This window comes from Trachurus japonicus, chromosome 8 (assembly GCF_045865225.1).
Source record: "Trachurus japonicus isolate A0001 chromosome 8, Traja_1.0".
NCBI lineage: Eukaryota > Metazoa > Chordata > Actinopteri > Carangiformes > Carangidae > Trachurus > Trachurus japonicus.
In genome coordinates this window covers 6,948,647-6,975,340 of record NC_140914.1, presented here as the reverse complement: position 1 = coordinate 6,975,340, position 26,694 = coordinate 6,948,647, and the positions used below count along the sequence as shown (strand labels likewise).

At 43.0% G+C, this 26,694-nt stretch overlaps 1 protein-coding gene across 1 annotated transcript; it reads left to right on the top strand.

Moving 5' to 3' along the window:
• The first annotated feature begins 724 nt into the window (after positions 1 to 724).
• On the top strand, positions 725 to 25,327 carry aclya (ATP citrate lyase a). Its single transcript, XM_085783499.1, has 28 exons — positions 725 to 857; positions 3,204 to 3,374; positions 4,945 to 5,067; positions 7,095 to 7,157; positions 7,419 to 7,609; positions 10,547 to 10,626; positions 13,139 to 13,269; positions 13,995 to 14,113; positions 15,232 to 15,368; positions 15,465 to 15,526; positions 16,436 to 16,553; positions 16,671 to 16,825; positions 17,235 to 17,328; positions 18,363 to 18,504; positions 18,670 to 18,838; positions 18,920 to 19,024; positions 19,127 to 19,323; positions 20,188 to 20,269; positions 20,501 to 20,611; positions 20,708 to 20,835; positions 20,935 to 21,028; positions 22,049 to 22,203; positions 22,310 to 22,460; positions 22,564 to 22,707; positions 22,862 to 22,975; positions 23,067 to 23,149; positions 23,745 to 23,821; positions 23,936 to 25,327. Exons 2-28 carry the CDS (start codon positions 3,216 to 3,218, stop codon positions 24,028 to 24,030), a joined length of 3,279 nt encoding a protein of 1,092 aa, XP_085639625.1. The 5' UTR covers positions 725 to 857; positions 3,204 to 3,215; the 3' UTR covers positions 24,031 to 25,327.
• Positions 25,328 to 26,694: the final 1,367 nt, after the last annotated feature.

Genomic DNA, 26,694 nt, shown 5'->3' with positions numbered 1-26,694 from the left:
AACTTGAGAAAGTCAATTGACAAAAGTGAGAACAAATAGTTATTATGCCATATGTAATAGGCTAGTTATATTTTGCTGCCATATTATTATTATTTTAAAATTCATTTTTTCACAAACTGTTGATCTGAACTTCCTTACAGTTTTTGTTTGTGTACAAACATTTAATTCGTTAAGTAGCTTGACACCAAAGCTGTCAAATAAATAAAAATGATGTTATTTCCCTCTGAACTGTAAAGGAATAGTTAGTTAGTTAGTTAGTTAGTTAAACTAAGAGTGCAGAGAGAGGTGTCTGTGTTTTAATGTTGAATCTGCAGAGACTGAGTAGGTCAGCTGTAAAAGCAGAAGTAAGAATTGTATTTATATTAAAATTAATCTAAATAGGCTATTGAATTATCAAGAAAACAACAAAATACACTTGTAAAATTGAAATATTTTGACTAAAATGTCAAGAGTTGGACCAGAATCAATCAACAACACTACTACATACTCAAATATATTTGTTTTCAGCAGAAAAAAGTGGTTTGGAGATTTATAGTTACTCTTTAAAAAAAAAAAAAAAAAAACCTTCACACTTTCCCCTCGTCATCTGGGTTGAATTATTTAGAAAGATGCTCGTCAGACAGATTTTTCCTACCGCCCCTGAATGCATCTAAAACAGAACGTTACAGATCGGACCAATCAGCGGCCGAGCAGCCTATCGGCAGATGACCGGTGGAGACAAAACTCCCAGCAAGCCTCGCTCCCCGGCACCACGGCTCTGACTCCACGGCGGCCAGAGTGGAGCAGCTGCAGCGGCGGAGGAAAGTCTCACATCCAGCGGAGCAGGAAAACTACAACAACCACACCGAGACAGAAAGGTAAAGAGAGAAAATACAAGTTTTAAAGAAAGTGTTTTATGTTGTGTTGCTTCCTGCCTTCCTCTAACTAACTAGTTTTTTCCCTCTTTGTCTGACTGAGGATGGGACAAGTTGAACGAGCCGTGTTAAACCCCCCACTCCTCCTGCTTCATTGTTAATTAATGGGAGGTTTAATAAGCAGTGAGTGTGTATGTGTATGTGTGTGTGTGTGTGGATATTTGTAACCCACACACAAATACACAGAGAGAGAGAAATACACACACTACTAAGACAATGCATTGTTGTCTGACCGGTTTGTGAATGAATGAATCACTTGGCAGCAGAAATCTTCTTCTCCTCTGCTACTCAGTGACTCAGTCAAACTGGTTTAACTGTTAGTTTGTAAGTTGAATCTGAACTTAAAGCTGCAACAACTAAAAAAAAAAACTTCATTATTTTGTATTTAAGTTGTTTAATCTGATTTCAGCTCCTCTCTCAGCATCCATCACCTCCAGTTTATTAAATAACTGTGTGTCATATGGACTTAGTGTTGTAGTTGTGCAGCAGAGATGATGTGTAATATCTCAGCTGCACTGAGAAAGTAGTGCATGATGGATGGATGGATGGATCTGTGGATAAACGAAGCAGCAGCACCACGGTGACTCAGGGACCACGATTATCAATAGTGGGAAAGGTCCATGACAGTCCCATTAATCCAGTTAAGAAATGGCTGCCAGAGAAGAGAGATGGGGGAGAGGGGGAGTGGGAGGTGGGGGGGTCCACACTGAGCTTTCAGTTTAATGAAACACAGGCAGAGCAGGTAGTTCTCCATCCCTGCAAGGTTACACAGTCAGAGGAGGTAATTAGAGAAACTCAGAGCCTCAGACAGTCGGGCTGCTTCCTCTCTCAGCTCTGGAGTCTGTTTGGGAAGCTCCAACATTTACTTTCTGGGGTCTAGGGAGTCAGGTGCGTTTTATCAACAGACTTCAGGTTCATAATCCTGTGGTCCATCCGGTGAACGATCTATGAGAGTTTCTGAAAACATGGCAGATCTCTGGTTTTTATCAGACCAACCTGTAGATGGATGGAGACTGAGGCTACGCCACGTTTAACATTTTAGGCGTTGTGCTGAAGGGCAGCCTTAGAAAAGGTAAATGGAAGATTGAAAAAACAAAATAGTTGCTTTGAATTTGACAAAAAATGACTTGTTATATTTGTTGAGATGGAAGAGGTGGATGCATGAGGTCATCCATCATTAGGCGATCTTACGCATCCACCTCTATGCAATGAAACTAGAGATGTAAAGGGTTAAAACATGCAAAAACATTATTGTGTTGTTGCTCCAGGTTTGAATCGACCATTTTTCTTCTTGGTAAAAACCTGGTTTTTGCAACAAGTACATAATATTCTTGTTGATCAGACGAGGCTGCAAGATTTCAGGAGCAGTTAAATGTGTTTGCTCTGATATGAAAAGATGAGGATCCTATGACGGCATTTTCTTTTTTGCAAGTTCTGTCATTTCAAATCACAATTGAAACATTTATCCCATTTTTTTTCTCTGAGTTCAGTCAAAACTAATTCATGTTATGTGCAAATGTTTTCATCTGTGCAGCAACAAGACAGAAACATAAAGATTTTAGTCGTATAATTCATCACTGTTGATGGTGTGAGTTTAAATCCAGGATGTCCTGGTGTGTGTGTGACGTCGCTGTGTGAAACATTTGGACAAAGAATAAAGGTCACAGCTCCGCCCGCTGTAATAAACTTCAGCTGCTATTACAGGTTATTGAATTTGTCACGTTCCAACTCTTAAGAGGAATCCATGCACCATAAAAAAAAATCAATTTCTTATCAGTCCATGTGTCTTGGCTGCGTTTCCAGCTCTAATATCAGCTCACACCACATCAGACCCAGGTTCCTCTGCAGCTCTGCACACACATGCACACACTCACTGCTGCTCCATTAGACTCTGATTGTGCGACGGCCAAACAAGTGGCTCATTACTGTGCAGGTGGAACAAACGGAGGCCGACTGTGTTGGAGAGAAACAGAGAACTGGACTGTGCAGATGTGACAGACGTCTCTAATCTGGTTTTCCAGCAGTCTCACTTCATTCTGTGCAGTTTAATTAGATCATGTCTCAGTCACTCAACAACTTTCTCCTGTTTTTTAATACAATTCATGGGAAAAACACAAATTACTGTCAGTTCTAACAGCCGCTTCTTGTTGTTTATTCTTCGTGCGAATGCAGAGAGCAGCTGCAGTTTGTTGTCTCTGTCCATCACTTGTCTGCTTTTCTGTTTTCATTCCTTCATCCACATCTCGCTGCCCATCTGATCATCTCTCTCTCTGTCTTCCCGTCCTCTAGACTGAACCAGACATGTCAGCCAAAGCCATCTCGGAGCAGACGGGGAAGGAGTTCCTCTACAAACACATCTGCACCTCGGCGGCCGTACAGAACCGGTTCCGCTACGCCAACGTGACGGCAGAGACCGACTTCGACCGGCTGGCGCAGGAGCATCCATGGCTGCTCACGGAGGTAAGAGCGGCGAGACGGTGACGAACATCGAACATCGTGACTAAGTAAAAAAGAGAAAGACCCCAGATTTATCGCCCATAAATGTCACAGTCTCACTTAAAGGCCTGTGGGGGGAAAAAAACGGCCGTAAAGTGGCCTCATGTCTCCTGGCGCTTGTTCTCTGACGTCACCGTGATCCAGCAGCTCTGACTTGCATGAGAACCTGTAAGAGGTCATAAGGTCGACTCGGCGCAGAGGAGGAATTTTTAGACTTCTTAATCTTGGTTTTCATAGTGAAGATGCAGCAGATAGACGACGGCTCTAATAGCAGGTAATTGAATCAGTGTATGACTCATCTGCTCACGACTGGAGGGTTTTATCTGGGAGGTCTGAGGAGGAGGAGGAGGAGGATGCAGAGGACAGATACACGGAGATACGTGCTGCCATTGGATTGATTAGGAAATTGCATTAACTTTCACCCTCGTCCCGCTGCTCCTCCGCTGACTGGCCCGCTCCCAGATACTAATGGCTCCGCTGTCATAAGTCATTCTCTTTATCTGAGTCGCAAGTGAGAGGTAGCTGGGGGTCGCTGGGTGTAATTTCACGTTCGTGCCATCAGGGAGTGATCCATACGACAGATTCCTACTTGAATAATTTGCAGTTCAGATTTCAGGTGATGGATATTATCTATCAGCCTGGGATGTTTAAACACCGAGATATCTGAGTGACAACACGGCTATATAAACACATACTGGCAGCCACATGCAGTGAATTAAGACAAGAAGAAGAAGAAGGACCAACCAGTGCAGCATTAGCTTTATTAGCAATTTTTCTAATGCACTTTGTGGAGCTCATCCTAGTGCTGTATCCATGATCAGAGACTTTAAACATTTGGCTCAGTCTGAAACAGAATTAATTTCCGTTGAATCCGTTGGCTGCAACTAATCACACACCTAATTATCAATTAATCTGCCACAGACTGTTAATAATTACTGAATTGCTGCTTTATTTCAGATTATTATAATGGAAAATGTCATAGGAAAAACTCAACTACACTTTTCAACTCCATCTGAATCCAAGGACTAAACTTAAGAAGAGCAAATTTGTCCAAAAAAACCAAGGACCAAAAAACAAAACAAGCCTAACCAAACAAACAAGTGTTAATACGTACACTACAAAATATCTGTATTTGCTTTTTAACATCAATACATCCCACTATAAGATAGCAAATCAGTAATCAGCAAAACCAATAAACCAGTTTTCTTTATTGCCATTCATTAGTTCTTTCAAAATAATATGGTTTGTTCTTTAACCAGTGTAAATTAATTGTTAAAACACATTGTTGTGTCATCATGTGGATGTTGCAGAGCTTGAGGAATCATCTGTAAAAACATGTTTGGCTTTATCTGCTGCTTTTAAAACTCTGTATTTCAGTGAGATTGCAGATCATCATGATGGATGATATAAAAACAATAAGGTTTAAAACAACTGCAGCTGTTCTGTTCTGCTGCTGGTTTCTAAATGTTCAGTATCGGTTTCCAGTGGCGGCTCCGCGGTGACGCAGCGTCTTGTTGTCTTGTTTTTCCTCCAGAGGCTGGTGGTGAAGCCGGACCAGCTGATCAAGAGGCGAGGGAAGCTGGGCCTGGTCGGCGTCAACCTGGACCTGAACGGCGTCAGAGACTGGCTGAAGACCCGACTGATGAAAGAGACAATGGTGCGTCATCCACCCCCCTCCCCTCCTCTCTGCTGTTACCCCCACCCCTCCCCTCTATCTGAGCTCTGAGCTCCTCCGATCAATATCATCCCAGTGCTTTGTCAGACCCTCCTCCTCCCGTTGCCCTTTCATTCACCCCCCTTCCCCTCCCTCCCCACCTTCTTTTTTGTTGTTGCACCGGTGCATTTGGTCTGTGTGTGTGTGTATGTTTCTGCCTGGTGCTCGTGCAGGTTTGCTGCTGAGGAGCTCGGTGGTGTTGGTCTGATGGTTGTAAATCGGTCCAGTCAGCTGAGGCGAGAGCAGCTAGTGAATAAACAGTCGCTCCATTTATCCAGTCAGCACGAAAAGATCCATCACTTTGCCACAGAGACGCCGCTCTGCCTCATAAACCAGGAGCAAAGTTATAGAGACACAGACGGACCATAAAGTACTGAAGAGGAAGAAGAGTGTGTGTGTGTTGGTGTGTGTGTGTGTGTGTGTAGCACTCGGGTTGTGTGGATGTGTCTCTTCACAGATGAGATGAAACTGTCGTCTGCTGCTGGTGGCAGTAAATAAGAATAAATGAAGCCACAGCTGTGTAATAGACAAACTGCAGAGTTTCAGCTTGTTAGATTGTGTCATTTTTGTTGTCCCCTAGAGAGGAAAGTAATTCATTAGAGTTAAAGAAGACACACAGATGAATTATCATGAGACTGGATTAACAACATTTAACATTTATCAGCTGCCATAGATTTAACTCTGTCCAGTACTTTGGCATTAAAACACAATTGACTGAGACTGGTTTAAATACATATCATAACGGGTAATAATGCAGTTAGTGAATGGTAGCATGCTAACACGCTAATCTAAGATGGTCAACATAGCATCTGTTAAAGTTTGTTCACACACTGATGTGACCCACTGGATGAGTTATAACAACATTAACATCTATCAGCTGCTATAAACATAACTCTGTTCAACACTTTTAACAATTATTATTTATTAGGCTCGGCTGTAATTTAGTTTAGTGCCAATTAGCAAATGTTAGCATGCTAACAGGATAAATTAGATGGTAAACATTGTAAACATTAAACCTATAAGCTTCAAAATGTTAGCTTTGTCATTTATTTTCTTTTTTTGTTAGGTTTAGGGGATAAAGTAAATATCTGCCTGTTTCCTTTAAAAGGAGCATTATAATAGAGTAAATCTGAAACCTAATACAACAATCTTAGTCTTGTTATAGGGAATAAAACGTTATTTATTCATATTCATTTCTAGGATGTACATATACAGTATCTTTGACTAATTACTTCCTGTTTTTTTAAAAACTAGCACGTAGGAACAGTCGCATAGCAGCAGCTGTGAATGTTTAAACATTTCAACATCCTGTCACTTATTTTCTTCCCTGTAATTCACAGGTTTCTCGCTGCATCACGTTATCACCACAAGTGGTTAAACGGAATCATTCGTATTAATAATAGCATCACCACATGAATGCTTCCTCTTTTCTTCTCTCTGAGCGGCTCAGTCAGAGGTGTTGTTTATCTGCGCTGACCTCAGCCCCCTCGTGTCCTTTTCCAATCAGATAGACTTTCCGTTATTTTTGTTTCGTTTTTTTTCCCTCCATCCATCATTGGCCTCAAAATGGCAACTCCCTCTTCTCTTTCCCTTTTCATGATATTTTTCCTTCTCTCTCTCCGGCTGACTGCTCTCAGCCGGTCCCTGGTTACTCCGTGCCTGTTGGCCTTTAACAGGGGAACAGTGACAGCTCCGCCAAATGAGCTGTGTGTGTCGTGTTAGCGGGGCTTTGCCTGCAGAAGTCTAATACTCGACGACATTTTCTTCTTCCCTTCATCACAACCTGTCTCATTTTTTCTCCAGAAACGTCTATTAACTGTGTTTTTTAACGACTCAGGAGTCACGGCATCAAATTGAATTTAATGAGCAGTCTGCAGATCAGAGGGCATTTGCAGTTTTCCCAATGGAAGCTCAGTCTAATATGTATTTTATCCTCTTTTTTTGAAAATTATATTGTGTTTAATCCCCAGGTGGGAAAAGCCAAAGGAATTCTCAAGAACTTCCTCATCGAGCCGTTTGTGCCACATAAGCAGGTACAACACTTTTTTCACAACCTTTACATCTCATCCCTCTTAATAATAATAGCCTAGTAATAATAATAATACCAGAAGACATCTATTAATTGACATATTTTTCAATTCAATGCTCCTCCATCCATCCATCCATCCATCCATCCATCCATCCATCCATCCATCCATCCATCCATCCATCCATCCATCCATCCATCCATCCATCCATCCATCCATCCATCCATCCATCCATCCATCCATCCATCCATCCATCCATCCATCCAGGAGGAGGAGTTCTACGTCTGCATCTACGCCACCCGGGAGGGAGACTACGTCCTGTTCCACCACGAGGGAGGGGTGGACGTCGGGGACGTGGACGCCAAGGCGAAGAAGCTGCTGATTGGTGTGAATGAAAAGATCAGCGAGGACTTGGTGAAGAAAGAGCTGCTGACACACGTACAGAACGACAAGAAAGCGTAAGTCAGTGAGAGAGAGAGAAGGAGTGAGTAGCTGTCGATGATGAGGCCACGTTCTAAAACAGGAAGTGAACAGAGTATTTCTGTAATATCAGATAAGGTGTAATGCAGTTTCCTGAAGCGTACAGGAGATTTGTTTGTGTTTGTTGTTTGTATAACAGGGTGAGGTGGAGATAAAGGAGTCTATATCTACAGCCTGTAAAGATAATATAAAGATAATGTCCCTAACTACAATTTAATTTTATGAGTTTACGTTGCTTAAGTAATCTTGGATTTTTTATTAAGGCTGTGAAACTATAACATGGCTGAGTGCAATAACCACATCAATGGATGACTTGCAATTCATCTTGATGGGTGAAATGTGTCACAACATTCTTGTGTATTGTCAACACCGTTATGGCGTTGTGTTGCTACACAACAAATCATATTCACAAGATGAAAAGACGAAAATGTTTGTTTGGTACAATGAAAATTAACACAATCACAATATGATATTTTATTAAGCCAACACAGTGAAAGTGCATTTGTAAGTAGTAAGTAAACTTTATTTCAATAGCAAGTGCTTCACAGTAAAATCAGAAAAGAGCTGAATACAAAGTATAAAACAAAGACACACATTTAAAAACAGGTACATAAAAACTAAAAACATTAAAGCAAAAACAGGTTGTCATAAAAACCCATAGAAACCCACCCCTAACTAAAAGCCTGTCCAAATAGCAGAGTCTTTTGACTTCAAAAATATATTATATTGGCATTTTTTCAGTCTCGTACCCCAAAATTTGCAGGTATTTTTTTGAAGCAATTAACTGTTTAAATGAGAACATGACAGATAAAAAGTATTATATTTTGAAGCAGTTACTCTGTACTCCGTGCTTTAAAAAACCACAACAGAGACGTCTCTCAACAGTTAAACTACTAAAAAGGTTTGAGTCTTGACCACTGGAGGAAAAACAGGGTGTCGCTCGCTGACAGCACTTTGATATTGGCAGTAAACACAGGAGGGTGGGGGTGGTTGGGGTTGTCGGGTGGGGGGGGCAGGAGGAGGGTTTCCATTAGACAAATGACAAACTCCCTCCTCTGCTTCGCCTCTCTTCGATCAGACCCCACCCCCTGCTTTTTATTTATTTATATATTTATTTTATACACAGCATCCACATTCAGAGCGTGTCCCTTTATTTTGATGGGTACGCTGCACTGGCTAACCCCCCTCCCACCTCTACTCCCCCTCCCTCCTCCCTCCCATCCATCTCTCTTATGACGACCGATTCTGGCCGGACTCACTGTCTTGGCTGACATTGAAGAAGCCGCCCCAGGAATCACTCTGCCAACCACCGCTCTCACCCCCCCTAAATGCACTCAGGAGCAGCACTTGGCTCCGTTGTTTGTTTCTTTTCTTATTTTTTTATTCCCGTCAGAATCCGACATGTTGGGGAGCTGAGTCACTCCGGGTCTGGGTCTGGGGGGCAGCGGTTCCTCCCGGCCCCCAGTCAGAGGCCTGACAGTCGGCTGACACTGTTACACAAGGGCCCGAGCTGCCACAACGACTGACAGGCAGGAGGGGGGAGAAAAACACTGCCTCCCCCCTTCCCTTCCTCCCCCTCCTCCTCCTCCTCCTGCTGTGGCTCTGTCTTGACATGTGAAGGAGGAAGTAAATTAGATTTTTTTCTCTCTCCTTCCTCCTTACGGCAAACATCACGTCTGCAGATAATTTACAGGTGCGCTGGTTCCTGTCCAGCTCGGCCTTAACAATCCTGCAGAGATATGATTACCTGTTGTTTATCAGTGGAAAATAGAAATGGACTCTGTCATGGCTGAACTGGCAGCTGTTAACAAAACAACATCTAATATCACTGGAAGAAGAATTGAAACTCGTGGCTTTAAATTTGTTCTTATTTCATGAGGAATTTAAATAGTGAAATAAACTGTATAAACACTTGCTGCGGAAGTAAAACTTCTCCTACATTAATGCAGGCATAATTAAAGCTTATTTTCATTTCAATAATCAAATATTCAACCTGTTGTTTTCAAGATTATCAGTAGTTTTGTTTAACAAATTTCAGATATGGAGTCAAAACTCTTCAGATTATATGTAACATAATTAATATAAAACAGACAGAAGCAGATATAAGAAGATCAGACCACTGAATGTTTAGCACTTTTGCTTTGCAGGTGCAGCTGTTAAGAAAAACAACATCTAATATCACTGGAAGAAGAATTGAAACTCACGGATTTAAATTTGTTCTTATTTCATGAGGAATTTAAATAGTGAAATAAACTGTGTATATATAGTAAATACTTGCTGTGGATGTAAAAGATAATTAATTGCTAACACTTCTCCTACATTAAAGCAGGATGCTGACGGAAAATAGGACTATTTAGGACTTATATTAACAAAAACATTCCACTGATATCTGCTTTAATGCAGGATTCAGGGTCATAATTAAAGATTAGTTTCATTTAAAAAATCTAATATTCAACCTGTTGTTTTCAAGATTATCAGTTTTTTTTGTTTCCCAAATTTCAGATATGGAGTCAAAACTCAGATTATATGTAAGATAAGTAATAAAACAGACAGAACCAGATATAAGAAGATCAGACCACTGAATAGATAGACGGATTGCCTTTATTGTCGTTGAAAGAATTCAACCGCTGTGGTACCATACAACATATCATATAAAACAAGATAAATATAAAACATGAAACACATAAAAACATCACATGAGACAAGATAAGTAAAAAAAAAAACATAAAGCACATGAAAGGATATTGCACATTGACGGCGAGGGGATTGTTTAGCACTGTTGCTTTACACAGCTTGATTAGTCGATAATCAATATAATTAGTGGTGAATCCTTGATGGGTCGTCTTCCGCTCTGATGTGATTTATTTATGTGTGGGACGTTGTGTTGTCCTCTCTCTCTCTCTCTCTCTCTGCAGGGTGCTGGCCAGCTTCATCGTCGGGCTCTTCAACCTGTACGAGGATCTGTTCTTCACCTACCTGGAGATCAACCCACTGGGTACGTGTCTTCTACAGCGACACCACAAACTCTGTCTGAAGCAGCAATCATGACGACGTTATAGGGATGTCACAATTTCTTGTTTTCACAATTAATCGCGGTATTAAACGCCACAATTAATTGATCGTAAAGATTCCTAAATACCGTCACTTTCCAAAAAAAGGTTATGTATGAACCGTACTGGCAGATGTGCGGCAAAGTAAAGGTAAATGCACAGATACTGGTCCATACGTAACATTGAATTGGTAGGAATTTAAATGCTGAGTCAGTGTCATTTGTAATAATAAAAAAAAAGATTAAAATCAACTTAAACATTTGGTATAGATGACAATTAATGACTTATGGCCAATTATTAAAGTGTTTGAAATAATATATTTTAATAGATACTTTGTGTAAATAATTAGTAATGTAATTATATTTTGACTAGATTTGATTTTACACATTAATTACAAAATTAATTAATGCATAATAATCATGATAATCGTAATATCGTGATTATTTTTCTGACAATAATCGTACCTAGAAAATCTGTAATCGTGACATCCCTACGACGTTATTAACACTTTCTCCTGACGCAGGCTCCTACATATGTTATGAGGTTATATAAGAGGAAGAGGGAACATCAAAAGGAAATTGGGGAGGAAACATCGATGCATAATAAAACATCGTGTTGGGACCTGGAGGAGGAAGAAGACGTTGATTCTGCCTCATTTTTAACACGGAGGCAGGAAACAAGTGAATAATTCATCCAGCTGCTGTTTGATGAAGGCAGCCTGTGTTTATAATGGAGTAATTGGGCACCAGCTTCTGCCCCGTGGCAGCTGCTGCTGTGGCTGTGGTGGGGTGAGGTGAGGGGGGGTGAGGGTGGAGGGGGGGTTAGACTGGTTTTCCCTGCTTTGATGTCACATACCTCCTCCTCCTCCTCCTCCTTCCCCTCCAGGGAGCAGAGGGTTGTGGGTCACCTGGGGTTGATCTCCGGCCTCCCTCCACCTATGTAAAGCTTAGACTGTACTGACAGTGAATATCAGTGGGGGGGCGTTCAGGTACACATCCTGACATTGGTGTTTTTCTTGTCTCTGTGTCGATGGCAGTCGGAGGTGGAGCCGTTCTGTTCTCAGATTGCAGAGCTCCAGACTAACTATTTTTACTGGGAGCACAGTCTATCTTAAAGTTTTGGTTGTTAATCCTGTTCAGAAACACGTTTTGTTATACTGGGTGACATGGTCCTTCTGTCCTGACAGTAGTCAATAGGCTACATTATGTATTCGGAAAAAGGAACGAAAATAATCAGACCTCTGTGGCAGCTGCAGGACGAAACTCTGACCAATCCGTGCTTTTCGCCCCTAAAAGAAAAAACCAGTCGGATGTCTAGTCCTGCCTACGTCCAATCAAGCTGCCGTCTCTCTCCCTCCTCTTGTGTGCGCGACTAGAGTCTTCACCTACGTTTGTGGAAAGGTGGAGGCATGACTTCAGAGAGCAGTCTGAGGAAAGGGGCTGGGACTTTTGACTATTTTCAAAATGTGGCCTGACCGTTTTTCCAGAATCTCCAACCCTACCTTTAAAATTTTAGGAGACAAACAGAAAATTTAGGGGCACAAATCAACATGCAAAGCAAATATTCACATTTCCTTTTCATTCATGATTCTCACACACCTTGGCCTGACACCTGCAATGACAGATTTCAGATTCTTGGAGTGTTAAAAAAGACAAACGGCAAATTTACTGGTTGCAAATGTGCAAGTAGATGAAAATTTACTTGCGCCGTCTCAAATTTTGGGGCAAAATGCCTCTGCTTAGGGGCAGAGTGGAGCCCTGTCTGTCTGTCTGGACACGATATCTCAGTAACACCTGGAGAGAACTTCTTCACATCTGACACAGATGTTCACACGGACACAAAGTGGAACTGAGTAGACTTTTGCAGACTTTTGTGCTCGAAGGTCAAAGGTCATGGTGTCCTCACTAAATTCAGTGGCCCCAACGACAGCAATAGCTCTGTAATGCCTTAAAGGGATAGTTAAACAATTTGGCTAATTGGCCCATTGCCATAATCCCTACAGTTTTAGGACTAGGTTAATTACCTTTAATTGTCAGTGCAAGCTGTTTTATGGGATTATGGCAATAGGCGAATTTGCCAAATGTTGAACTACGCCTTTTTAAGGGAATTAATTCAAATTTGGTGAAAAAACGTTTGGTTGTACCTGTACTCTGACAAACTCTTCAGTGTTTGGTGGCTAAGGTAAGGTCATGGTGGCCTCCCAAAGCCTTGTGAATGCAATATCTCCAAAACTTCTCAGGGGAATCCTTTCAGGTTTGGCACAATTGTTCACACAGGGACACAAGGATTAGACATTGGTGGTCAAAATTCAAGGGTCACTTAACTCAAGACTTTGAATGAACTATTTCAATAAAATTTTGTCATTATATTTTAGATGTTGCTGAATAAACAGGTGTGTAACCTGAGACTAATCTGAGTGATAATAATTGTATTTTTTTCCCCCCTCCCTCTCCTCAGTGGTGACCAAAGATGGCGTGTACGTGCTGGACATGGCGGCCAAGATCGACGCCACGGCCGACTACCTCTGCAAGGCCAAGTGGGGCGACGTGGAGTTCCCTCCGCCGTTCGGCAGGGAGGCGTATCCTGAGGTGAGCCAGGACGAGCTGCGTGTCGGGTTTCAGCCTCTCAGCAGGAAAAGAGTGTAAAATGAGCAAAATCCTCATTTTAGATTCTGACTTGTAACACGTTGTTCAAATCAGAAGTAAATGCAGAGTGGAAAACGTCTGAGGCTCGTTCTGTTCCAACTCAGGATTTATAATTAGGAAAGGTATCATCAACACAGCTGTTAATGAGCCATTGTCTGAGCATCATGTCATCTCATCTATTAAAGCAGTTATCAGCCTATTATGTTGATTTATGGATCTGAAGATTAATAAATATGGAGGAAAATAAATGAATAAATAGTTTATGTAGTTTGTCTTGTTCTATTTTTAGCTGCTGTGTTGAGGAGCTGGTTGAGACAGGCAGTCTGTCTCTACTGACTCTGAGCCAGACGGGCTTCTCTAATTGGGCTGCAGTGGTGGCGAGGGGGTGGTCTTTGATTGGGACTTAGTTTTTTTTTCACCCTCAGCCACCAGCTGTGGCTCTGACTGTCACAAACAGCCACTGATGCACATCAACAACCAGCAGTGACATCCAGTGTTTTCCAATCAATGGCTCTTTAACAGCAGTTCAAGTACATGCAATGAGTGAATTGTAGGTAAATGAAGTGGTGCTGGTGAAGGTCGGGCACTGATTGAAGCTCCGCCCACTGCCCCTCAGCCCTGCAGCGTTTCATGTAAACAACTCCTAACCCACCTCTTCCTCTCTGCAGGAGGCCTACATCGCCGACCTGGACGCCAAGAGCGGCGCCAGCCTCAAACTCACTCTGCTCAACCCACGAGGCCGGATCTGGACCATGGTGGCCGGAGGAGGGGCCTCGGTGGTGTACAGGTACCCGACCTCACAACCAGAGCCAAACGCCAGCAAATAATTCAATTATATGTTTTTTTTCCCTTGTTGCTTAAAGGGATAGTTCAATATTTTGGCAAATTGGCCCATTGCCATAAACCCTATAGTCATAGCAGTAGGTTTGTTACCTTTAATTGTCGGTGCAAGCTATTTTTAGAACAGCGGAGCAGAGCCGCAAGCTGCTCAGAGCTACGCTATGGAGGCTAATGGGATTTCTTGGTTTCCCTCATCAAACTCATCAAATACACAATCCAACAACTCCAAAACGCTCTGGTGGACAAGTTGTGACCTGCACATTCACCACGCTATGAGATAATAACAGAACGTTATGAGACATTGAGTCATTTTCAAGGCAAATTCATGCAAAACCGCTGATGCGCGTTGCCTTCAGGGACAGTTTTTCAGCAAACAGTCTCTGCATTTACCTCTAAAACAACTCTGTCTGGTAACGTTATCATTATCTCATAATGTGGTGAATGTGCAGGTCACAACTTGTCCACCAGAGCGTTTTGGAGTTGTTGGATTGTGTATTTGATGAGTTTGATGAGGGAAACCAAGAAATCCCATTAGCCTCCGTAGCGTAGCTCTGAGCAGCTCACGGCTCTGCTCCGCCGTTCTAAAAATAGCTTGCACCGACAATTAAAGGTAACGAACCTACTGCTATGACTATAGGGATTATGGCAATGGGCCAAAATTGTTGAACTATCCCTTTAAGTCGTCCCTTGGTTTTATCCTCGTTATATTGATTACACTTTGCGTAATTGGCCGGCGCTGCAGCAGAGAGACTGATGGTGCAGCAGCTCAGACTCTGCCCGCTCAGCTGCTGCTGCTAAATTGGATTCTGGGATGCTGCTAGTGTTGTGTGTTTTTTTTTCTTAATAAGTGAGAGTCTGAAGGAACGGGCTCCTCCGTCTGTCGGGGGTGTGAAAGCGTGACGTTCAAACACATCAGCCACGACTAATTATTCCCTCTGTGCACCGTTTAGTTGTTGTGTTTGTTTACTCTTGAGTATATGAAGAAGAGTTCATTCTGCAGTTTAAAGCAAATTTTCCTGGAAGTCGTGTTGTTTTTTTTATTGTTGTGTGTCAACTTCCTCCTAGTGACACCATCTGTGACCTCGGCGGCGTTGACGAACTGGCCAATTACGGGGAGTATTCAGGAGCGCCGAGCGAACAGCAGACCTACGACTACGCCAAAACCATCCTGTCGCTGATGACCAGAGAGAAGCACGTGGACGGTACGAACTCTGCTGCGTCTAAACTTCCTGTTTGGACTGGAAATAGATGTTTGTCCTCCTCTCTCTAATAATATAATGTTTCATTCACTTTTCCAGGAAAGGTTTTGATCATCGGTGGAAGCATCGCAAACTTCACAAATGTTGCAGCAACATTTAAGGTACAGTTTGACAAGTTGAGATCTTTTAGGTCCAATATGAGTCGATACAAGAGAAAGAAATACTTAGGTATCAAAACTAAATATCTTTTATAGTTGTATTGTTGCACATTTACAGAGCCTGCAATAAAAAACCTGTAGAATATGAGCAATTTAAAGGGATACTTCACCCAAAATCGATAATTCACCAATCATCTACTCACCGTCCAGGAGGGGTCCGGCTGGCAACGGATTTTCAAATAATGGCGGCGGATAGAGTTCACTTTTGAATCGTCCAAAACACACACTATGAAACATCCACATACCTCCATACTGCTCGTCTGACCCAAGTGTCCTGAAGCCACCACATGAAAAAGTTGTTTGGAAAAAAAAAAATTGATCTCTGTTTTTAGCCTTGTTGTAGCAGTAGCCGTATGGAGGTATTTGGATGTTTCATAGTGTGTTGGACGATTTAAAAGTGAACTCTATCCGCCGCTTTTGATGACTCCGAAAGTTCTCCAAACCGTTCCTTGGCGTGACAGTGAGTAGAAAATTGGTGAATTCTTGATTTTGGGTGAAGTATCCCTTTAATTAACACAACGACGCTAACTACGAGCTGTTAATCTGGAGTCAAACACAAACAACACTGAATATATTCACATTATATCTATAGTTGTAGTGATGAAATTTGGTCGTTTTAATCGCAGGAAATCTTTGAAAACAAAAGGAAACTTTATTTGATTTAAGCATTTTCATATATACAGTATAACGCAGCATCATTAGATCACTGCCAGGTTCAAACATGACCGACAGAGAAGAAGTCGTTCTGTTCATTTGTTCATCACATTAGAAAAAACAAAGTATCGTCTATCAGATTTTCAAAATAAAAGAAAACTGACGTGTTATTTACTGAGCATTTCCTTGTGTTATAAGGGCATCGTCAGAGCCATCAGAGACTATCAGGTGCCACTAAAGGAGCACGAGGTCACCATCTTCGTCCGCCGTGGGGGCCCCAACTACCAGGAGGGTCTCAGAGTGATGGGAGAAGTTGGTGTGTTTCATATTTTCTTACTTTTTGGAAAACACTCCAGATATTCTGTGGTAATTGGATGAATCTTGTAAGCAGCTGCAGATTTTCTCTCACACTCTCTCTCTCTGCTCTCCTCAGGAAAGACCACTGGGATCCCCATCCACGTCTTTGGCACAGAGACTCACATGACGGCCATCGTCGGCATGGCGCTGGGCCACCGGCCAATCCCCAACCAGCCTCCCGTTGCCGCGCACACTGCCAACTTCCTGCTCAACTCCAGCGGCAGCACATCGGTATGACAACGGCGGAGACGACGCGGCGCTGCTCACGTTGTTGTGCAGCGAAGCTCGTGGTGCATTCACTGACTGAGTGAAGTGAACAGAAGAGACTCACTCACTCACTCACTCGCTGCTGTCTTGTCCTTTTAGTGAACCAGATCGCCAGTGGCTATGTTGTGTAAGAGCAGCACATAGCTTTGTTGGCTGCTCGCACACACACAGACACACAAGTGGTGCTGCGACACAGATACACACTGCAGCTGCCTCAGGGCATCCATTAGGAAGAAAGAAAGAGGCAGTGTGTGTTTGTGTGCATCTCCACATGTGCTCTCTGTGCCTGTTTACTTCATATGTAGATGTAGACTGTTGCAGTATTTCAAAATAAAAGTCTTAGTCATTGATTTTTCCCCTCTGTCACTTCCAGACTCCAGCGTCCAGCAGGACCAGTTCTTTCTCTGAGAACAGAGCCAGAGTCGAGGGCTCGCCTGCCAAGAAGGCAAAGTCTGGAGCTCCTATTGGTTAGAAAACACACCCACACACACATACACACTTGTGCACACACCCACCACTGCACGGAGAAATCTTGGTGGTCATGCTCGGCTGAATCTAGGTGTTATAGCTCCCTCTCTGGTCAGCAGGGGAGCGCTGCAGTCCAAACTTCATCCAGACAGAACTGACAGTGTTTCTATACACGACTCCAAACTTATTCTCTTAGGAAAAGGACGTATTATTTATTTATTTTAGTTATTTCAACATAAAGGTGTGATTGAGTCATTTGTATTCAAGGGCGGGACATATTAGCTCCCACTTTATCTGTTGAACATGAGTTAATAATGAAAACATACATTAGTCAGCTGATCATTATGGGACTGTTTGTAAATGTGTATATATTATATTAATACACATGATCTGAGCTGTTGTTCAAAATCTTAAAAAGCACAGATTAAAAGTAAGGGATCAATAAATTGTATTAAAGGGATAGTTCAACATTTTGGCAAATTGGCCCATTGCCATAATCCCTATAGTCATAGCAGTAGGTTTGTTACCTTTAATTTTGGTGCAAGCTATTTTTAGAACGGCGGAGCAGAGCCGCGAGCTGCTCAGAGCTACGCTACAGAGGCTAATGGGATTTCTTGGTTTCCCTCATCAAACTCATCAAATACACAATCCAACAACTCCAAAACGCTCTGGTGGACAAGTTGTGACCTGCACATTCACCACGCTATGAGATAATAACAGAACGTTACCAGACAGAGTTGTTTTAGAGGTAAATTCATGCAAAACCGCTGATGCACGTTCCCGTCGGGGGCAGTTTTTCAGCAAGCAGTCTCTGTATTTGCCTCGAAAACAACTCTGTCTCAAACGTTACAAGACGGAACCCTTTAATAAAAATTGTTTTTATTCTTCTGGTTAATTATAGGAGCAGTCGGTATCTGAAGCATCCCACTTCCTTTTATCTGCTTCTGTTATTGATGATATTGATCTCTTATTGTGGTAGAAAACACTTTTTCACAGTCAGTTTTAATCTGTGATGTCTCCTCTCTGTCTGTAGCCAAGGCAACGTCCCTCTTCAGCAAACAAACCAAGTCCATAGTGTGGGGAATGCAGACCCGGGCGGTGCAGGGCATGATGGACTTTGACTACGTCTGCTCCAGAGACGAGCCGTCGGTCGCAGCCATGGTCTACCCCTTCACGTGAGCCTCCTCCGTCCTCTTTGATGCTTCACGAGTGATTCATAAAAAAGATTTTGTAAAATTCATCTCATTCTGTTTGGGTTGTTGCTGCTGTATTGGAACAAAAACACAATAAACGAGCTAAAAGTAAATGAATAACTTCCTGCTCGGCTGATTTTCTTCCAGTGGAGACCATAAACAGAAGTTCTACTGGGGCCATAAAGAGATCCTCGTGCCTGTGTATAAGAACATGAGCGATGCCATGAAGAAGCATCCAGATGTGGACGTGCTCATCAGCTTCGCCTCCCTGCGCTCGGCCTTCGACAGCACCATGGAGATCATGCAGTACCCACAGGTAAACACCGGCCGGCGCCTCTGGGAGATATAAAAGTTTTTAAAGAATTCAGGCTGTAAATGAACCGTTTAATGATTTCAGATTCACACCATTGCCATCATCGCCGAGGGAATCCCCGAAGCTCACACCAGGAAGATCATCAAGACGGCAGACGAGAAGGGCGTCACCATCATCGGACCAGCAACTGTTCGTGCTGCTTCATGTTTCATCAGATGATTTAGTTTCTCTCTGTTCTTCCCCGCCCGCCCATCTCTGAAAATCAAATCTATTTTTTTGTTTCTCTTCCAGGTCGGAGGAATCAAACCAGGCTGCTTCAAGATCGGCAACACAGGAGGGATGCTGGACAACATCCTGGCCTCCAAGCTCTACCGTCCAGGCAGCGTGGCCTACGTGTCCCGCTCCGGAGGCATGTCCAACGAGCTCAACAACATCATCTCCCGCACCACCGACGGCGTGTTTGAAGGCGTGGCCATCGGAGGCGACAGGTGTGTGTGTGTGTGTGTGACTGCCTCCACCTGCAGGACGCTGCTGCTGCACTCACACCGAAGCTGTTTTCATTTGTTTTTAATTTGTTTAAAATCTGATCTGAGGCGTGTTTGTGCACACTGAGCCTCACCACAACTCAACCTCAGACAAACTGATCGACCTGCACAACTGGTTGTAAATCAACGATGCAGCATGTCACTGTCAAGACGCCAACATACACAACTACAGAGCGCGCGCGCGCGCACACACACACACACACACTGCCTGTTATGCACAAACAGGGTGTGTTGAAAATGACACAAACAAGCTCTGCACCAGAGTCTTTCTACTTTTCCTACATTTGTTCTCAGTTTCTTAACAAACCAATGATTTATTCAGACTCGAATCATTAAATATCAAATATCTGTGGTCCCAAATGTCATTTCATTTCAATTTATTCCATTCATGGTTTACATACTTCGCATGATTTCACGTATTTACATGATGCATACATAATCACCATACATGAAAAGGAGCAGGATGAAGAAAAACTTATAGTACCTGTCCCTTTCTATAGTTATAATTGCATTGGCTTAGTATCAACACCAATATTATACACTATTTCAAAAAATTAAAGATGCCATAGTGGCTCTTAACAAATACTGACATCAGGTCATTGTATTATATTGTATTGTATTGTATTGTATTGTATTGTATTGCTTTGATCTTGTTTGCTGTGTGATATGTTATGTCCTGTCCTGTGTGTATGATTTAGCAGCGTATTAGTTAGAGCTTTGTTATTAGTAATACTTGTCTTGTAAACTGCAGGCTGTAATCCAAATAGGGACTTTACCTATCTAATGTTGTGACCCTTTGGCCTGCAGATACCCCGGCTCTGTGTTTACTGACCATGTGCTGCGCTACCAAGACACTCCTGGAGTCAAGATGATCGTTGTACTGGGAGAGGTGAAGACGAAGTTTACACCCACACACAATGATTTAGTGCACTGTAATGTAGCTCTGGATGATATTTGCATTATTTTGCAGTGCACATTTTTTAATGCAGAAGAGCAAATATGATCTGAGAGCTATTGCGTCATTCACAAACTGTTTAATTCTTGATGTTTTCTGTTTATATTCTCAAAATTTTTTGAAGTTAAGTGTGTGTTTTGTGTGTGACGTCTCTGCCTGCTGCAGATCGGAGGCACAGAGGAGTACAAGATCTGCCAGGGCATTAAACAGGGCCGGATCACAAAGCCGGTGGTCTGCTGGTGCATCGGCACCTGTGCCACCATGTTCTCCTCAGAGGTGAGAGGTGCAGCGAACCAGACACCGTCAGTCACCTGCATAACCAGAGAATTTTTAAAGAATTAATGACTGTTTGAATCCCCTCCTCCCTCTCAGGTCCAGTTTGGCCACGCAGGAGCCTGCGCCAACCAGGCCTCCGAGACGGCGGTGGCCAAGAACAAGGCTCTGAAAGAAGCCGGCGCCTTCGTCCCAAAGAGCTTTGACGAGCTGGGAGAGATCATCAAGTCAGTGCTCACTCACATTCTCATCACGTTTAGATAAAGATTCACCAGGACGAGTCTAGCTTTAATTATTCTCTGTTCTCTCTGTGTTTCCTCCTTCAGGTCTGTTTATGACGACCTGGTCACCAAAGGCGTCATCCAGCCGGCCGAGGAGGTTCCTCCTCCCACCGTGCCCATGGACTACTCCTGGGCGAGGGTGAGTACGATGAGGAGGACGTGTGTTTGGGAAATTAGTTTTTAATGTTGACATCTGAACTGATGAGGTCAAAGGTCAAATTATGCCATATGCTATTTCAGTCCCATCTTGAGAGAATTTCATAAAGGGATAGTTCAACATTTTGGCAAATTTGTATATATATTTTTGGCTTTTCACGCCTTTTTATTAGATAGAACAGTTGAGAGAGACAGGAAATGGGAAGGCAGAGAGAGGGGGCATGACATGCAGGAAAGGGCTGCCCGATGCGGGATTCGAACTGGGGCTGTCTGCAGTGAGGACTATAGCCTCTATTCATGGGGCGCCGGCTTAACCTTACTATGAGATAATAACGGAACGTTACCAGACAGAGTTGTTTTCGGGACTGCTTGCCGAAAAACTGCCCCTAACGAGAACGCGCATCAGCGGTTTTGCATGAATTTGCCTCGGGTCATTGTTCTCTCTCTCTCTCCCGAATTGAATCGTAGGCAACTGGACTTGTATTTGTCTAGGAAGGATAAGGATAGGATAAGATCACGTTACCTCGTAACGTTCTGTTATTATCTCATAGCGTGGTGAATGTGCAGGTCACAACTTGTCCACCAGAGTGTTTTGGAGTTGTTGGATTGTGTATTTGATGCGTTTGATGAGGGAAGAAATCCCATGAGCCTCCGTAGCGTAGCTCTGAGCAGCTCACGGCTCTGCTCCGCCGTTCTAAAAACAGCTTGCACCGACAATTAAAGGTAACAAACCTACTGCTGTGACTATAGGGGTTATGGCAATTTCCAAAATGTTGAACTGTCCCTTTAATTTCATCCATGACTCCAAAGGACGTTTGTAAGTCTGATTTTGGTGTTTAAACGTCAAAGGTCAGAGCAGGTTGACCTCAGAAAACACTTTTCCAGCCAAAACTCAAAACTTCTCACTACGCCTGTGATTAAATTTGACATAAATGGATCATGATTCAGGTCTAGAGGTGAAGTTGAATTTTCTCTTCTTCCTCCGTGTGTGTGTGTGCTGCAGGAGCTGGGTCTGATCCGTAAACCGGCGTCCTTCATGACCAGCATCTGTGACGAGCGAGGCCAGGAGCTGATCTACGCCGGCATGCCCATCACCGAGGTCTTCAAGACAGAGATGGGCCTGGGGGGAACTCTGGGTCTGCTCTGGTTCCAGAGGAGGTCGGCCTCTCGTTGCAGCCGCTCAGATCCACAAACTCTTCAAGACCCGCGAAGCACAAAATCCTCACGTCGTGTCTCCTCTGCCTTTTTGTTTTTCGTCTTGCAGGTTGCCGCGTTACGCCTGCCAGTTCATCGAGATGTGTCTGATGGTGACGGCCGATCACGGCCCGGCTGTTTCTGGCGCCCACAACACCATCGTGTGCGCTCGAGCCGGCAAAGATCTGATCTCCAGTCTCACCTCCGGCCTCCTCACCATCGTAAGACGCCACTCAACGTCCTCTGTTCAAACGCCTGCACAACCCGACACAGGGAATGTAGATGTTTGATGTTTTATTTTCTTATTTCCTCTCCACTCTGCAGGGTGACCGCTTCGGAGGAGCTCTGGACGCTGCAGCCAAACAGTTCAGCAAGGCGTTCGACAGCGGGATGCTGCCCATGGAGTTCGTCAACAAGATGAAGAAGGACGGGAAACTGATCATGGGCATCGGACACAGAGTGAAGTCGGTGAGAACCAGAGAGTCTTTGATGCTGTAGATGATCAAGACTGGAGAAATAAATAAACAAACTGACTTCTCTAGAAGGTGGTGGGATCGTGTTGCTGAAGAATGAATGAATGAAGATTTTGAATGAACAGAACTTTTTTTTCCTGTTTCCTCAGATCAACAATCCAGACATGAGGGTCCAGATCCTGAAGGACTTTGTGAAGCAGCACTTCCCCTCCACCGCGCTGCTGGACTACGCTCTGGACGTGGAGAAGATCACCACATCAAAGGTAAAATCATCCAGACCATAATTTCTTCTCCTCATTTATTTTATTCATCATAACTGAATAATGACATAAATTTGTGTGTTTGTGATGTCAGAAACCCAACTTGATCCTGAACGTGGACGGCTTCATCGGTGTGGCGTTCGTGGACCTGCTCAGGACGTGTGATGGTTTCACAAGGTGAGACACTGAATATTGACTCTGATGTAGTTTAACTCTTTCCTAGTGTGGGAGCCATGAATGATTCATAGAACTGGAAATTGTAGTTTATATATTGTGTGTGTTATCAGTTATTAATGTAATTTTATTTTTGTGTGGTCACTTTGATTATGGAGAGTTGGTCACATGGATGGTGCAATGGATATTAGTTGGTGCGATGGATATTAGCTGATATAAGCATGTGTCCTGTATCATTTAGTTTTTTATAATAATGGTGATAATGTTATTATTGATAATGAACTTTGTTTATTTTGCAACTTTCATTTAAGCAATGTAGTAGTGCAAAGGGCTTTACAATAAAGAAATGAGGTAAAATTAAATAAAATGACAGTAAAAAATAATAAGTAGGGTCATAAATCAATAGATAACACAAGCAGTCACATAAAAATGACAAAAAGCATTGAAAGAAGTGTTGATCAGTGCAGAAATGTAAAATAAATTGATCAGTCACATATTGTGGACAGACAGTGAATCAGTTGTAACCTCTCAGCTTCTCTCAGTTTGTTTCCTGAAGTTTCTGCGCTCAGTAAAACGTTTGTTTTTCTCTCCACCACAGGGACGAAGCCGACGAGTTTGTGGAAATCGGAGCTCTGAATGGCATCTTTGTCCTGGGACGCAGCATGGGATTCATCGGTGCGTCATCTCCCTCTGCACACACGCTGCTGCTGCTGCTGTGTGTAAAAGTATAGAAGTTGTCTCTCCTTTACTTTGTGTGTTAATCAGTCTGTCCCTGGTCTGTCTCCTCAGGACATTACCTGGACCAGAAGAGGCTGAAGCAGGGTCTGTACCGCCACCCGTGGGACGACATCTCCTACGTGCTGCCTGAACACATGTCCATGTAGACATGTTGAGTCCCCCCACTGCCCCCCCTCTGTGGCTTAACATAGGGAAGATGTTACTACTAATATATAAAAGGCAAATAATGAGAAGAAGAGTTTAATGTTTTTAGTTTTTGGGAACCTGTTAGTGCTGCAGTCGTGTAAATAATAGTGAAGCCTGTGAAACTGTGAAGCTCCAGCTCCAGGAGTTTATGATGAACCAGAACTGTCGACCACCACCTCCACCGCCGCTACAGCAGTGACGTGCTGCTACTCACACCCAAACTTTGTTGTATTAACCCAGCATGTGTGTCGTCGTCGTGCAGCTCTCGTCGTCATTGTCGTCGTCGTGCCATTTCAGAGTCACGAGCTTTGCAACAAGGGACGGACACGTAGCGCCGTCTCTCAGAGAACATACTGTAGATCGGAGCTTTATTCATGTAGAGATGTTGATGTTCGACGCAAAACTTAAAACGTTGTTGATGTTTTTGTGACGACAGTGGAGCAGAAGTCTAGCACGACCACTTCATGACTCATTCCCGGCAGGTGCTGCCATTTGCTGTCTGCAGGAGACACACACACACACACACACACACACACACACACACTCTTTCTCTCTCTCAGCTGGTGCAAAATGTGGGAGCGTTTCCCACAAGGTTTTAAATGGAGGTTGAGAGTTTTTAATCATGAATCTGTCATTTCAATGTTTTTCTCATTGTTCCCCAGTTATTTAAGTGGATTAGGGCATTATGTGGTTCAGTTATAATCCCTCTTTCTCCCTCAGTTTGTTTCTTGTTAACATCAATGCACATTATAATAAGCTTATTTGTGGTTAGAATATTTTTGTGACGGCACCATAAAATGGCAGGTGAATGCCAGCCTATATTTTTACATGATTAATATGTTGGTTTGTTATGTTTTTGTTGGTCGTTCTGTGCCCAGTGATGAACTGTCTATTTTAACTAAACCATTAGATATGACGCAGACGGACCTGAGTTACCTTCCACATCATCTCTGTCAGGGTTTCTGAACGAGCTGCTCATCAGCCTTTAAAAACAGGACAAAGCTCTCTCTTTGCAGTCCTCCTAGAAATAAGACAATAGTAATAAATAAACAGTCCAAAAGAAAGTATGTGGCAGCATCACCAGTTTCATCTTTTATGTAATGAAAAAAAAGAAAAGAAAAGACCTCAACAACAAACCTCACCAGTGTTGATGCCATGTTTTTGTTTTTAACTGTTTCAGTGTGAACTGGATGTGCCTCTGTATGTTGACAACTGTGTAATTGAGTAAAATAAAATGTAATTGATGTAACGCAATAATGGAGTGTAATCTCATTCTGGTGTTGCATGTGTGTGTGTTTTTTTGGAATAGTAAATTGGATAAGTGAATGCACGTGCAGGGGTGTGTGTGTGTTTATGTGACCGACTTACTGCACTGAAGGACCTTGACATGTTTTATATTGTTCTGCTTATCTGAACCTATGAGATAAACAACTCTGCTCTATTTATGCTTCTAACATGTTTAAGTATTAAATAAGTAGCATCACATGATTCGGCTTGTTACAGTTTACCTTGTGATTCACAGGTGTAATTAATGACATCTTAATTATTTTTTATCTCATTTGGTTGTGTCTGAGTGACATATATAGCGACACACCCAATTGACCTTTTGCATGATGTGAGTGCACTATATTGTGAATATCATTAATCACTAAACATTCAGACACCACTACAAAATCACGTGGTCACTAGATGTAAACATAATGTTGATCAAAATATGGCTTTTATCATTCATAAATTGTATCATTTAGTGCATCTGCAGGTCTGGTTACTTCTCTGCTGTTTTGCTAACCCTCCTCCCGGTCCTGTGCATTTGTTTTCAACGAAGCCTTTCATAATCGATCCATGGATTATCATATGTTGTTGCAATGTGTATATTTGTGTAGCCTTATCTGTCATAAACAAGAGCTGGGACACCGGGTCAGAGGTCGCAGGTTTGGTTTTCAGCCTCCACTCTCCCTGTAACAAGCTACAAGGCCTGTATCTAACATCACATACAGCCTTGTCTTGCTAGCTCGACGTTAGCCGAGCCTAACCTTGGAACAGAGAAGTATGATTGTTTATTTTCGTGACATTTAGCTGGGAGTGGGGCCTTCCACACTTTTTGATCCATTGTAGGCACCACTCCTGTTGTGTGTTTTCGGCTTTGGGAATAAGGGACAGAGCATGACTCCCCCAGCCAAACTCCTGGGGTTCCTACTGTCCGACTTTTATGCACATTTTGTTTGTCAAAGGTCCACAGCACAGCTTGGCTACATAGTAACGGTTGCTAGGATGTATGATTGGACCGTTTGGGGGCGGGGTTTTGCGAAAGGTCAATTACACAAAGCTAGCAATGGTATTTTTCCTGCTTAAAATGTCAAAAATAGAGTAAAGTAGTCTGATTTAATTAAAGATCAAAATAAAACCCACTGTAAATACTCACATGAAAAACACTGGGAGTGTGTGCTTGACCGCAGAGCGGAGGCACACGCACACACACGGCACGCCAGGACAAGTTTCTGTCCATGTGCACAGCTCAGCAGCTCAGCAGCGGAGAGAGGGCGGCGACCGACGTCACGACGCGGTTACGCCTTTTACGCACTGCGCACGCGCGAGGTTCCGTCTGTGTTTACCAAGCAGAAGCT

Excerpts from the sequence above, each read along its gene's own strand:
- aclya (XM_085783499.1), top strand. The coding sequence starts at position 3,216 with ATGTCAGCCAAAGCCATCTCGGAGCAGACGGGGAAGGAGTTCCTCTAC. Across the intron at positions 15,369-15,464 it reads CAGAGAGAAGCACGTGGACG|GAAAGGTTTTGATCATCGGT; the intron begins GTACGAACTCTG and ends TCACTTTTCCAG. Across the intron at positions 17,329-18,362 it reads AAAGTCTGGAGCTCCTATTG|CCAAGGCAACGTCCCTCTTC; the intron begins GTTAGAAAACAC and ends CTCTGTCTGTAG.